This window comes from Populus trichocarpa, chromosome 9 (genome assembly GCF_000002775.5).
Source record: "Populus trichocarpa isolate Nisqually-1 chromosome 9, P.trichocarpa_v4.1, whole genome shotgun sequence".
In the NCBI taxonomy this organism is placed as follows: domain Eukaryota; kingdom Viridiplantae; phylum Streptophyta; class Magnoliopsida; order Malpighiales; family Salicaceae; genus Populus; species Populus trichocarpa.
This window is the reverse complement of record NC_037293.2, coordinates 8689480-8703454: the sequence shown is the minus strand read 5'-3', so window position 1 is coordinate 8703454 and position 13975 is coordinate 8689480. Positions and strand designations below refer to the sequence as shown.

The 13975-nt window shown below is 32.3% G+C and overlaps 3 protein-coding genes across 3 annotated transcripts; 1 reads left to right on the top strand and 2 right to left on the bottom strand.

Moving 5' to 3' along the window:
- Positions 1–4987: 4987 nt before the first annotated feature.
- On the bottom strand, positions 4988–5708 carry LOC127905789 (probable carbohydrate esterase At4g34215). Its single transcript, XM_052455924.1, has 2 exons — positions 5410–5708; positions 4988–5308 (listed from the first exon to the last, which is right to left on the bottom strand). Exons 1-2 carry the CDS (start codon positions 5546–5548, stop codon positions 4989–4991), a joined length of 459 nt encoding a protein of 152 aa, XP_052311884.1. The 5' UTR covers positions 5549–5708; the 3' UTR covers position 4988.
- Positions 5709–6571: 863 nt separating this feature from the next.
- On the bottom strand, positions 6572–7865 carry LOC7457555 (probable carbohydrate esterase At4g34215). Its single transcript, XM_006379121.3, has 2 exons — positions 7131–7865; positions 6572–7015 (listed from the first exon to the last, which is right to left on the bottom strand). Exons 1-2 carry the CDS (start codon positions 7671–7673, stop codon positions 6809–6811), a joined length of 750 nt encoding a protein of 249 aa, XP_006379183.3. The 5' UTR covers positions 7674–7865; the 3' UTR covers positions 6572–6808.
- Positions 7866–10215: 2350 nt separating this feature from the next.
- LOC7457556 (protein TIC 21, chloroplastic) lies at positions 10216–13695 on the top strand. Its single transcript, XM_002313108.3, has 4 exons — positions 10216–10592; positions 11156–11413; positions 12815–13018; positions 13379–13695. The coding sequence occupies exons 1-4, from the start codon at positions 10287–10289 to the stop codon at positions 13490–13492; spliced, it is 882 nt and encodes a 293-aa protein (XP_002313144.2). The 5' UTR covers positions 10216–10286; the 3' UTR covers positions 13493–13695.
- The last annotated feature ends 280 nt before the right edge of the window (positions 13696–13975 follow it).

Here is a 13975-nt window from a genome sequence, read left to right as displayed (position 1 = left end):
GAGGGGTTGGGAATTTCATGGAGTGTCGATGAATAGTTTTTTTTAAAAAACAATTAGCACTGGTTAAAAATAAAAACAAAAAATGGTAACAAAAAATTAAGGAACTGCTTTGTTATTGTGGACATGTTTTTTTAAAAAATTAATTATTTTTTATTTTAAATTATATTTTTTATGATTTAAAATATTTTAATATATTAATGTTAAACATAAATTTTAAAAAATAAAAATATATTATTTTTTTATATTTTCAAATAAAAAATACATTAAAAATAATTATTATTATAATACCAAACACTACTTAACACTTATCACATTTAAAGACACCGTGTATGGGTTCCATTAATTATATAATACACGTAGGTGATTTTAATTTTTTAAAAAAATATTATGAGACAATAAATGTTATCCAATATTATCATGTGCTAAGTAGAATGAATTCCCCTGACCAGTAGAAAAACATTGTTAAGGAAATATAGATTAAGGGATGATATTAAGATATGAACGGTTAAATGATCCAATAAAAACAAAATTAAAAGTAAAGGGACCAAATACAACATTAGAGGGTCGTTTCGATGACTGACTGACTAAAAAAAAGAAGTTAGGATCTAAGTAGACAACTAATGCAGTAATTAGTTCTTTGTTTCGTCAGCGGTTAATTTTGTGAAAAGGTTTCAAAAACATCGTCGGTGTAATCAAAAGAGAAAAAAACAAATTCTCCTACTGTTGTGCCGGCATGTTTTTGTTTTAACTATTTTTAGTCGTAAAGAGGAACGAGTGGTGGGTCCAATGGCAAGGAGGCTGCATGTGTGTAAATGAGACGTCACCATTCAAGATTAACACTAAAATCATTCTAATCCTCGTCTTCGTTGTTTGATGTCTGCAGATTTTCTTCTATATTATTACGAAGAAAATTGGATTACAAACACTGAATTAAATTATATTTGTTCCTATTTTAGTAGGAAATAAAAATTAAAATCTAACCTAACTCATTTAATAGAAATAAATATATATTACATTAAAAAATAATATAAAATTATTATTGAAATTTTAATTAGCAATTTCAACTAGTAGTCTAAAGTGTGTTGATTATTTAACAAGTATTAAAATTTTATTAATCAAACAATTATATATTTAAATTTTATTATTTTTATTATATTTTATAAAAATTAAATAAAAAATAATATAAGTTTGTACAAGTTTATCAAGATTAATATACTTATAAAAACCCAATTTGATTCTCGTGTTGAATAAAAAAAAGGGGAAAATTAACAATCAAAATCTGGATTTTATGCCATAAAGTAGAGTGAATCTAGCTGAATAAAAAAACTCGTATCACAGAGAAGTCGAACATGCTCAATGAATGTTATTGAATAATTTAAAGTTAATATTAGTAAAGTTTGAAGATCCAGAGAACGAAGGCCTGTATTATACCAGGAGAATCAAAGACTTTGGAGGATGGTGGGCCCTAACCGCCGTTGGATTTGGGTTGGTGAGACTTTGAACGGATCTGTTATTTACAAACACTGTAGCCCCGGAAGTCTAAAACTAGTGTTCTCTGAGTAGGTGAGCGATTTGGATTGTTAATGACAATACCATGGCTTGCATTGTAACTTGTTTAGTTTGTTTCTCGGTAGCATAGTTTTTCAGACTCGTTTCATAGCATGGTTAAAAATATGTTTGAGTTAGCAGATTATTATATCAATTCATGATATTATTATTATTATTATTATAATTATTATTATTTTACTTATATGGATGTTTAAATCAGCTTACGCGTCCTCACGAATACTATCAATTCATGATATTATCGAGTTAGCTTGCTAGTATTTACTATCAAAACAATAGTATTTTGTTATTTAAAAAAATTATTTAACATTGGCTAGAGTAGATTTAAATTGAATTTTGCCGGGTCAATAAAATCACATACCAATCCATCGGTTTAATATCTTTGAAGTTTTTTTTATATATAACAAGGATAATTTCTTTCGAGAGTACTTATAAAAATCAATTCTACTTAATTCCAGCTCAATAAAAACAAACTCAAAACTCATGAATTGACTTAACCATCGTAGAAAGGTACATTCCAAGAAAAAGAAGAAGCCAAGAAGGGAAGTCCTCTTGATTTGCTGTGACTGCTAGCTCTGCAAAGGCTAGAAAGAGACGTGAGTGAATGTAAGAGATTTTTAAAGGAAAAAGACATTGACTGGAAAAAAAATATCGTTTTTTTTTAACATCAAATTATTATATTTTATTGTAGATTTATATTTTTTTTAAATGAGAAGAATAGAAGAACATTTCACAGCTGGCGGTTCATAATTAGTTAAAATTTATATGTGTTGGCATCTATATATAACACAGGATAAGACCCAATAATACCCCATGATTTTTTAAAAATAAAAAATACCGTGCAAATTAAATTATTGTGTTTATTTATATAAATTTTAGGGTAATGTTAAATCTTTTAACCAAGTGCTCTCGATTATTTCACGATCTACAGTGAGTGACTTTCAAGAAAGGCTCCTGATCTGGTGATTTCAAGTTCTTTTGACATGGTTTTTGAACTGTAATTTTTAATTTTTAATCATAATTTAAAAATTATTTTCCACAAATAACTTATGAAAAAAATGAGTTGAAATAATTTCAAGTTGAGAATATGTTTAATAAAAATAACTCAAAATACTTTTTTTTATAAAATTAATATAATATAATTTATAGTCTATATGTTAAAATTAATTAATTTTTTTTTTTTATTAAATCAAAACTTTCACTCAATTTTACAATAAACTTATAATTTAAGTTAAAAGTTATCTCTAACAAACATACTCATGACTATTCTTTGAATTAAAATCTTAAAAACAACTTAAATCAGTTTTAAAAAATCACATCAAATAAAACCTTAATCATTCATCTTATAAAGAAATATATTATAGCAAAAAACAAAAAAAAATGACCTCTTCCATCCTTGCCAGGTACCCGAAACCGGACCGGGTTATACAATACATGACCCGTACTTGAATCGGTTTTAAAAACTGTGCATGGCGCTGGAGCAAAAATCCATGACCTTCCCTAGTGGGGAGACAGTCTTGAATCGACAAATTTAGGCGTGGGCCCATATCCAATGAAGAATCAGAGACGAGCACACAGGTATACAGCCAATAATGGAACCTGGATTGGGGGTTTTGGTATGATCTGTTAGGCCAGTCTGTATGGCAACAAGGCGTCGAGACATGAAAAATTATTATCTTTTAAGTTATTAATTTTATTTATTATATTTGCCAAAGGATTACAGAAATATATTTTAGGATACAATAAAGCCTTCAAATTTATTGGCAATAACTTCTAAAGGTTTTTTAAAAATTTCTATTTTGTTTTTAATAAACATATTCACAGATTTTGCAGAGAAAAAATAAAAAGAAAAAAAATTGTTTTCTAGTTGATTTTTGTCAATAAATAAAATAATATTCTTTCAGAATAATGTGTTTGTAGAAATTTAAAGGCACACCTCTATATACAAATATGTCTGTAAAATTTAAAAATACATCATTTTCAAATTAAAATAATAACTTGGCAAGAGGTATTATATATAATTAATGAATTAATTTCAAAATTTAATTAATTTAATTAAATATTTCAAATCTTCTCTTAAATATCTAAATTTATTGATTCGGTGTCTCTTATTTTATAAAATACAATAATTTTTTTTTAAATGTGAGATAAATATTTTTTTATTTTACATAATATTCAAGCTATTATAACATGATTTGCCATGAAAACTCAATTTTTTTTGATGGAATAAAACAAGTTCAATTTACCATTCAAATTAAAACAAGTGGTATAAAGTACAACAAAACTCTTTACTTTTTAGTGTGAGATAGAAATCTTTTAGTTTTACTTAATATTCAAGCTATTATAGCATGATCTGCCATGAAAACTCTTTTTTTTTATTTGGAATAAAGACAAGTTGAACTTACAATACAAATTACGAGGAGGGGTGCATGTAATTGTATTACGAAAGATATGATGTTTGAAAATTCAATATGCTCGGTAATAAAGTAATAAAAAATATTTTTTAGTGTTTTAATAGTAAATAATTACATGTTTATATTAATATTTTTTTTTTAATTCACAAAGTTAATGGGTGATGATAAAAAACCTAACACCTATAAAATAATTCTTATTGCTATCATTAACAAGGGATAAATATCCTTATACGATATTAATGATGAATAAATATTCTCTATACATTATTAATAATGGATAAATATCTTTTACATAATATTAATATTAATAAAAATATGATAGGTCATTGATAGATTTTTATACACCCAGTATATAGAAAGATGATTATTTTTTACTATTAATATTTTATATTAAAAACTATAAAAATAAATAAACAATAGCCTTGTTACCCAAAATAAAATCTATAATAATTAGCGGTTTCACATGCATGAGAACCTAGAATGATCCCAAATCTATGAGTGATGGGTAAGGCATCTTGTGAGAGCCATATATGCAGGGCTTAGTGTATAATTGAATTAAAAAATATTAAGTATGACATTTCATCTAATTTATATGTTTTTAGACTCGGCGCGTCTGAATCGAATCTGAAATCATTTGAGATTGACATTCACGTATACTAGGCTATTACCTTGAATTTGATTCTTTATGATGATCCCTCGTAAAAACCATGGACAGTGGTTGCACAGCGTAATCATGGCACGTAGGTTCGCAAGCACAAGCAAGGTGGGAACGCAGGTATACCCCTGAATCACACATTTTAAAACCAGATACAAACCCAGAGTCGCTGGACGTTAACCAAACCGGGGAAGAGCCTACTCAAAGCAGCCCGCACTAGCCCTGATCATCACAAGAAAATAGATTTATAACTAATGGAATTAGACACTCAAGTACGTCGAAATTAAAATATCTACTGAACACAACAGGATTAAGCAATCAATTTTCATTTGGTTCCAATAAAAATTGCTCCATCAGAATCCGGCAATCAGCAAAAACAAAAGGGGTAGAAACAACAAAGAAATCAACAGTACAGTACAGAATCCACTCAAGTCAAACACTGGGCAATCAATTCCCTTTATTTTAAGCAAAGCAAGCAAAGAAGATGCAGAATCCTTGAGGTAAGCATCTGCCAATATGTGGCCCAGCTTAACCTGACTCTCAGTTGTTAATTGAAGATGATCCTCTTTAAGATGCAATCCCTTGGCATCAACGCATACCATATTTGGTAGATTAATCCCTGGTCGTGCTTCTCTCACCTTTTCCACGTACTTACCATCTCCTGATATAATTGCTACCTACAATTTAATCAGAATACACAAATCATCAAAATTCTAATTACCGAAACCCCTTGACAAGACATGATGTAAAGTTAATAATGTAATAAAGCAGTACTTGCCATAATAATTGGAAGTGAAGGTAGACCCAGATCCTCTCTAACATCCTCAATAAGCTTCTCCATGTTCCTCTGGTAAACCTCAGCATCTTGAATATGCGACGTGCCCCTCTCTCCTTGATACCATAAAGTCTGCATTTACCATTTTTAGTGTTAGATGATCATGCATATGAGTTTGTTTGTTCAACTGCTTTTGTGCACAGTTTTAATTTGCCCGAGGATTTTTTAGTCGATATCTAAACAGTGTTGTCTGCAGCAACATAGCAACATGTGATTGGCAATTTGTTAGGGAAAAGGATTTACTCTTGACCGCTCTTTTATAATTTATCCCTTTTCTTTTTGTGGGATGGATGATACTTAAAGTTCTGCCTTGTGCAATTTGCTAAGTTGAAGAAATTAAATTGCCTTTGCAATTTGCCAGGGATTATTTTTGGAAATTCTCCTTTATGGGATATGTTTCGATCAGGGCCACTTGTTTCTTGGACTGGACAGGCTGAAGAAATAATAATAAGGCCTTGAACTCCAATTTTAATTTAAAGAGTGCTCAAATATTTTTTAAATATATTAAAATAATATTTTTTTATTTTTTTAAAAAATATTTTTGATATTAACATATTAAAATATCTAAAAACACCAAAAAAAATTAAATTAAAACAAAAAAAAATAAAAAAAATTTAAATTTATTTAAAAATATTTTTAAAACACCGTAACAAACAAGACCAAAACTTTTTAGTGATTTAATTACTACTCCGTCTGAAAGTTTTCTGAAGAATTTTATTTTCAATCAAATCATTTATACAAAGCCTTTGATCTTCTTCTTCTTCTTCTTCTTCTTGTCTTTCTTTTGCTTTCATAGCTTTTTTCGAGCAAGTCAATTAAAAATCTTTAATGTTATGAAATCCCAATCATCCAAGCCATCCGACACCAACTGCAATCTTCAATTGGACATGTTTGTGATGGAGTATATTTTTTAAAAGTTTTTTTTTAATTAAAAAATATTTTTTTATTTTTAACATTAAAATATTAAACTATTAAAAAAATACAAAAATAATATTAATTTAATATTTCTTTAAAAAAAAAAAAACTTTAAAAAACAATATCTTACTCCGATTGAGATTCGGAATTGCCAAGTACAATAATGAAATTGCAAAGATATAACAATTAACTTAAATTATTCATCATATTATTGCAATCAAACATAACAGGACTTAAAATCGAAATAAGTCTAAGAAATATAATTTATTTATTACGACTGCAAAATCAGTCGTAGACAAATGAAAGGGAACACACTAATCCCATAGGCATAACTTCAGACAACATGAACACAGCACAACACACTGGGAATTGATTCGCCTTGTTTCTTTAAGCAAGGAAAGCAAGCACGTGAAGAACACAAGGTTACTGAGATGCTGCAAAATGTTTGAGGTAGGCATCAGCCAACATGTTGCCCAGCTTGACCTGAGATTCGGTTGTTAGGTGAAGATGATCCTCCTTGAGATCCAACCCCTTGGCATCCACACATACCACATTTGGCAGATTGATGTTTAGCTGTGCTTCTCTTACTTTTTCCATGTAGTTATCATCCAATCCTGATGCGATTGCTACCTACATTACAAAACGTATTTTGCAACTTAATCACGACAATAAATGACTACTTAATAAGACCCTTTCAAAGAATGATGCCAGAAATTAAGAAAATCATAAGTGCTGTAGACCGAACCTGGATGATAGGAAGGGAAGGCAAGCCGAGATCCTCTCTAACATTCTCAATCAGCTTCTTCATGTTCCCCTGGTACGCATCAGCTTCAATCTGGGTGGATGTGTCACTCTCTCCTTGGAACCACAATAAACCCTTAATCTCTCCACCATCTTTCACACTCTCCTTCGCTCTCTTCACCATATTCTCATACAATTCCTCTCCTCGTGCCCACTCTTTAATCGCCGTGCCACCCACCGCACACGGCACCAAACCCACAACCCCGGTGATCCGCTCCCTCACAGCGTTGGCGAACGACATGCCTGGCCCCACCCCACAAGCTTTTTTTGTATCAATATCAGCGTGGATTTGTTCACTTGCCGGTTCCCATTTGAGTTTGGCTGATAAACGGAGGATGTTGGGGTGAGGTTGGCACTCTAGAGGTACCGCCCTGTCCCAAAGCTTCTGGTTGTTGTGGGAGTCTTTGATGACACCGCCGCGACCGGACATATTGCTCTGTCCAGCTAATACGAAAATCGTTTTGGTCGATTGGGCCACTTCTTCCATTTCCAGATGACCAGTGCCTTCGTTTTTCTTTATCTGCTTCAAGAATCGGAGTTGGATCTTCTGGGAAAGGAGGATAACGATACTGAAATAGAGCAGTACGTCATTACATGGAAGGGTGCGGTGATACCGCAGTTACTGTTGTCGTTGAATGTTGTCGATGTCTGGGGTTGCTCGCAGAATCTCAGTGGAAATAAATGCGACGCGCAGGGGGAAAGAGTGGATCTTAATGGGCTAAACAAACTGCTTAGGGTCCAGCTGCAAGTCTCGAGTTATGTCAAAATAGTTTGGGCTTGTTTCTGTGTTTGACTATTAAGCCCAACTGACCCCTCTTGACTAGGAAGTAATAACGAGACTGTCCATCCCCGGGAGGACCATGGCCAAGGGTGTATTTCTCTACTTAATTTCATCGTTACTCGCAATGTTCTGTTAAGAATAGGCATTGTTAATAATGGTGTTTGCGCGGCATATTTATTTTGTAGAAGTCCTTTTTTGTGCTTTCTTTCTTTCTTTCTTTTCTTGAGGTGATCCGGCTCTGTGTTCAATGATAACTATATTTTTTTTCTGTTAAATAACCAATTCAATTCAGTAATTTAAACTGTTAGGTAAGATTTTAATATATGATTTATATTATTTTCTAACATGCTTCCTCAAATAAAAATCATTCAGCTTGAAACTTGCACAGGCCCACATTACCTTGTGCATGATTTTTATCAAATAAATGGGGGTGGTGAGATTCGAACTCGTGACTATTTGGTCATTAAGGCTCTGGTATCATATCAAAGAATCAATTCAACCCAGTAACTTAAACTATTAGATAAGATCTTCATATATGATTTATATTATTCTCTATCATCTTCTACTTTAAAGTGTGAGGATCGAGGGGAGGAGAAATGTACATACATTCATTGAGAAGAAAAGTATAGGTAACCAACGTATTGCTCGGGTGTTAGACTTTTAAATATGCAATTCATCCTAACTAGATATAGCGTGGTATGCGTATTTTATAGCTAGTTTGTTACATGAGTTTTTTTAAAAATAAATTTTATTTTATTTTTTTATGTTATTGATTAATTTTTGATATATTAATATTAAAAATTATTTTTTTAAAAAAATCACAATCACAACATCACTGTAGCACTTAAAAAAAGGACGAGAGTACTTTGAATGGAAGGGGATTGCCTCTCTTTAATTTAGAAATGAGTTAAATCAAAGCTCTCGAATCTTTTGCTTTTCTACGCTTCAAATGTATTATAATTCTAAATACAAGCTTTAGTCATTCATCAATATATGTTGTTGTGTACATGTAACTCTTGAGCAAATATATATTTGTGATATAGTAAATTTATAATCAAAACTATTTACATAATTTAAATCAATAATCTTTTTTTATCAAGTATTTTTCATATTCTCTTTACATTAAACATTTAACTTGTTAACAAGAACACATTGCTTCTATTAGTGACATTGTTTATGTCATGATTAACATAATGATCACATCAAAATAAACATTATAAACTGATTGTTGATTCAATTCTACAAAAGAACTATGATTATATAAAAATAAACCCAATTTGAATATCATATCTATCTCAATTAATAGATTGTCTCGTCTGCTTATGCATTTTAAATGAATTTTCAAAGCTATCCATGGCTCCTCGATTACTTTCTTTGTGTCTCCTTTAGCTCCTCCCTGTAGTCAACTCACATGTTAATTCTACAATTTATCTCTAATATTTTCTATTATTATTTTTAAAATGTTTTTTCAAGAAGATAAAACTTCTAACTCCCCTTCACACAAGTACGTCTTGTTCTATAACTTTTTTCAATCACAATTATTTAATAACTAACCACTCGAAATTATTGGATTTCAATACTAACTAACACGGATAAAAACAAACAAAATGCACAACAAACTCAAGTAATATAAAATTATATTGAATAGAATCACTACATCAAAAATTTAATTTAAATTTTGAATATTGTATATTTTTTTTCTTAGAATAGTACGCGGAAACAATCATATTCATGTTATTCTTGTATATAAACTAAATAAAAAAAAAATTCAAATGTTGAATAATTTCAAATCAAAATAAAAAAAATAAAATTATCAATCATTTCCTATACTAAACAAGAAAACATATCATTTTTTTTTCTAAAAATCCTTCTGCATCATATACTATGTATCACACTAACATTTAAATCCCTTAACATGCAATACCGGTTAAATTGATGGCGCATAACATTGAAATCATAGGATGTGTTCAAAACATTTTAGAAAAAAAAAGAAAAAATAAATTAAATATTAAAAACCGCCAACTTCTTATTTATCTACTACTATAAATTATTTTTAATTTTTTTTATCTACATTGATTTTTTTATAATTTATTTTTAAGAAAATCATTTTTTTTTGCCAGCAATCCCACACTGTTTGTTACAATCATGTACGGCACATAGTCACAAGACAAGCTTCTAAACACAACGCTTATTAAACGACATGCTGTTTATACTTTATATCCAAAAAATCGATTTTTATATACAAGTCTCAAGCAAAGTAGAACTTTCTCGAACTCGTCTATCTCCCTCACTTTCTTAAAAAAAAAAAATAACAATAAAATGCAAACGCTACTCCTGCCGGCGGTTCGCTCTGGCACGGCGTATTCCGCGGCGGTGGGACCAACGCCTCCTCTCGTACACCGCCTAAGTCACCGAGCACTCCCCTCTCCTCCGAATACTCTCTCAACCTCTCATAAATCCACACAACCTCTACCATTATTCTCTTACAGTAGCTCATTATCTAGTTACGATCCTCTCAAGAACGAAACATCAAAACTTTTATCTACCCAAACAAACGCTTCCAATGCAACTGCTCCTGCTTTCAATTCCCAAAACGACGAGGCAGAAAGGGCAAAACTCGCTCAGGTAAAAACCCTCTCTAAATTCTTAGCTTGAAATTTTCTAATTGAAGTTGTTCTTGACTTTGAAGCTCTAATTTACTATCTGGATTTGTTATGTGATTACATCTGCATTATTTGGCAACCCATTTGCGTAGTAAAAGAAAAAAGAGCTATCTCTTACATGGGTATTTTTTTCAAAAGTTATTTTTGTTTTAAGCTCTGATTTCTCTTTGCTTAATTAGGGAAGATTTAAATGGGTTGTTTTGGAAACCCATCTGCGTGTAGAAGAAAAGAGAGCTGATTTTTATATGGGATTTTAATTTTTAAATGTCGGTTTTGTCTTGACCTTTGTATGGTAATTTTTCTGTTTGGCTACTAAGAAAACAAGGGAAATGAAGAGAAATTGATGCAAAACGCAAGTTTCTGATCTTGAGACTCGAGTTCAGAAAAGAGAGGCTGCTTTAAAATGGGTTTCTAAATGTCATTCTAGTTTGCTAATTTTTATGTTTGGTTATTAAGTAAATTTGGGAATTTTTGTCTTGTGAAATGTGAGAATATAGTGAGATTGTTATTATTGTGCATGTGTAGGTGGCAAAGAGATTAGAGAATACATCAAGGTATTTTAAGCGGCTGGGTAATCTAGGATTCTGGGGGCAGCTAATATGTGCTACAGTGGCAGCTGTGATTCTTTCGTTTTCTGTTGTTGTCACTGGGAAGATCCCATCGCCTCCTACTTTTTATGCCACTCTTGGTGGGATTGCAGCTGCATTCATTTCTGTGTTCTGGTCATTTGGGTACATTCGGCTTTCTGAGAAGCTGCGAAAAACTGCTAATGATCCTTCCAAGGTAGGTGTATATAATGTTTTATAATTTTTATAAGCTGGTGCGGACAGTGTTTTTTACTGTGTTATTTCTAGTCATGAACAATGTTATTCTGATCATCCTTAAAAAATGGTTGTTTCCAAGGATTTTGAGCTCAGTCATTGGAAAGGACAGATTACTCATTCAGCCCTTGTCTTTTGGATGCTGAATGAGGTCTTATGTCAAAGTCTTTTATGGATTGAGTTAGAGAGCAACTTGGATGCTGTTTACTTTATGGAAAATTAGGTGTTAAGAGCAGGCGATTATAAATTTATAATCCCACTAAAGAAAGAGAAGTGGAAATTAAAGTTCTCAAATAAGCGACAATGGTAATTACCTGTCACACTATGTTAGAGCAAAGAAAGGGAACCAGCTGTGAGACACTAAGTCTTGATACATAGAGTTCTTGCTAAAATTTATCCTAGGATTGGCCGATTAGTTGATTGATTGACATGGATAATCATGGTCAATATAAGAATTTTATCATGCTCGTTAAACTTGGCCAAAACTACTTTGTTTTATGCTAGTTGCAGTTAGTACAATTTATGCACAATGGAATTGAATGGTTTACATGGTGATCTTATTGTTTATGTATGCCAAAGAATTAATTGGTAATATGGCCTATTCAAGGAAAGGAGCTTTAGGGAAATGGTGAGATTGTCTTCTAATTTCATTTGCAGCAATCTAATGGGAAGTCCGCTCTTGAAGTAAGAACTTAAATGGTTTCACAGTGCCGAGGCATGGGATTTTGTGTAAATGGGCATTCAAATTCAACAAATGTTTTCCCCAATATCTTGTCTCTAAAAGGGAAAGGATGACAGCGGAGCAATTAGAGAATTCAGATCCTTTACATGCTTTACATCTTGAATTGATGTCTGCATATTGTTTCCTTCTTGAATGCATATGACCAGGGAGGTTTATTTTGTAAGGAGAGCATATTGTGTGGCATTTTGATGCAGTCTGACTTGGCATTTTCATTTTTCTGTACTTCCCATCTATCCACGTGATTTTTGTCTTTATTGATGTGACTCATTGGATAATACAAGTAAGATGGACTCTCCATACCGTGAGATGGGATTCTTGAATGCAGGAAGATCATGACACTAGTAAATTGATAATGTTTAGTATTGTTTACTTCTTCATTCGCACAACTGTTCATGCCCATTAAAAGAAACAAAAACAAGAGTAGGGAAGCCATGCTAAACGTGGATCCTGGCTAGGAGAACCTCAAAAGGGTGATGTGGTCAGGATATGGTGCCAGAATTCGACACGTTCTGTTTCTCGAAGGCCCATGTTCACCCGCTACACTACCAGATATATTTTGTATGCCTTATTCTATAATATTTGTTCTATGCTTAGTGTTTCCTTAATTGTTTGTGGTTTTAGGCACCTCCTCGTGCTGATGTTGTGAAAAGCTTGAAAAATGGTATAGTACTGAACCTGTTGGGAATGGGAGCAGCCATTCTTGGCATGCAAGCCACAGTGGGATTGTTGGTTGCAAAGGCTCTAACTTCCTCTGCAAATCCTTATTACCAGCAAATGACTCCTGGTTACAGTCCAGTTCTTGCGCTGGATGTGTTTTTGGTGCAGGTACTCGTTCAGATCCAATTCCAACTTTCAGATATTAAAGTTCTACTAACTACAAGCTCATGAGTGGAGTTGCATATGGAAATCTCGGTTTATCCTGTTATAGAGGCCACCATGGCTTTATCTGTTTTTAACGCACATGCCATTAAAAAAATGAATTGATAACAATTTAAATGATAGTTCTAATAGGTGCCTGTACACACTAGCAAGTAAAAATTTCTTTTTTCCTGTCAAACTATTTGCGTTATTCTATTAACCCAACATCCTGCTAATTTCTCAGCTAAATTAAGGACAAGCAACAAGCAGTTTGGTCCAAGTTATTTGATTTTTGTCTATGCTCACCATTCTGTGTCTCATATGCAGGCGTCAGCAAACACCATCCTTTCGCACTTCCTGGGGCTCGTATTCTCCTTGGAACTCTTGCGCTCAGTGACACTACCACCGTCAGAAAGTCTTCCAGTCTTTAAGGTGGCATAAGTTGTACCGTTTCTTGTCCAGTCAACAGGCGTGTTTTTGTAGCCACAGTTGGAGATTGTGATGTTAAAAATTCCTGCATAATATTTACTCCAAAATGTGTGCATTTCTAAAGGTGATATTTTGTACCCTACCGTCAATGAAATTTAATTGATTCCAAAGCCTCGAGCACTTGATCTCAGGGTATGGATCAATGCTTTCTACTATTTGAGTATAATAATATCCACCAGAATCAGAGTTACAAAGGAGGCTAACACCTGTTTATAAGGTACAGTTGCTAAATAACAGTGAGAATTTTACTCTCTAATGTTTTGGCACTGCTATTTCTTGAAATTTGGACTTGCCTGGTGTCACGGGGTTAATTTTTCGCAACTAAACTTAACCCAATGCGGCAGTCTAGCCCCAACTAGACTCGGCCTTGCCTCAACCTTACCTGGGCTGCCATACTTCTGTTTAACCACAGGCAACCACAATAGAAATATGAAG

Bases quoted from the DNA above. Each gene is read 5' to 3' on its own strand.
- LOC7457555 (XM_006379121.3), bottom strand. From the start codon at position 7,673: ATGGAAGAAGTGGCCCAATCGACCAAAACGATTTTCGTATTAGCTGGA. The intron at 7,016-7,130 runs GTTCGGTCTACA...TTTGTAATGTAG, and splicing joins CTTCCCTTCCTATCATCCAG to GTAGCAATCGCATCAGGATT.
- LOC127905789 (XM_052455924.1), bottom strand. From the start codon at position 5,548: ATGCAGACTTTATGGTATCAAGGAGAGAGGGGCACGTCGCATATTCAA. The intron at 5,309-5,409 runs GTACTGCTTTAT...AATTGTAGGTAG, and splicing joins ACTTCCAATTATTATGGCAA to CAATTATATCAGGAGATGGT.
- LOC7457556 (XM_002313108.3), top strand. From the start codon at position 10,287: ATGCAAACGCTACTCCTGCCGGCGGTTCGCTCTGGCACGGCGTATTCC. The intron at 10,593-11,155 runs GTAAAAACCCTC...GTGCATGTGTAG, and splicing joins AAAGGGCAAAACTCGCTCAG to GTGGCAAAGAGATTAGAGAA. The intron at 11,414-12,814 runs GTAGGTGTATAT...TTGTGGTTTTAG, and splicing joins CTGCTAATGATCCTTCCAAG to GCACCTCCTCGTGCTGATGT.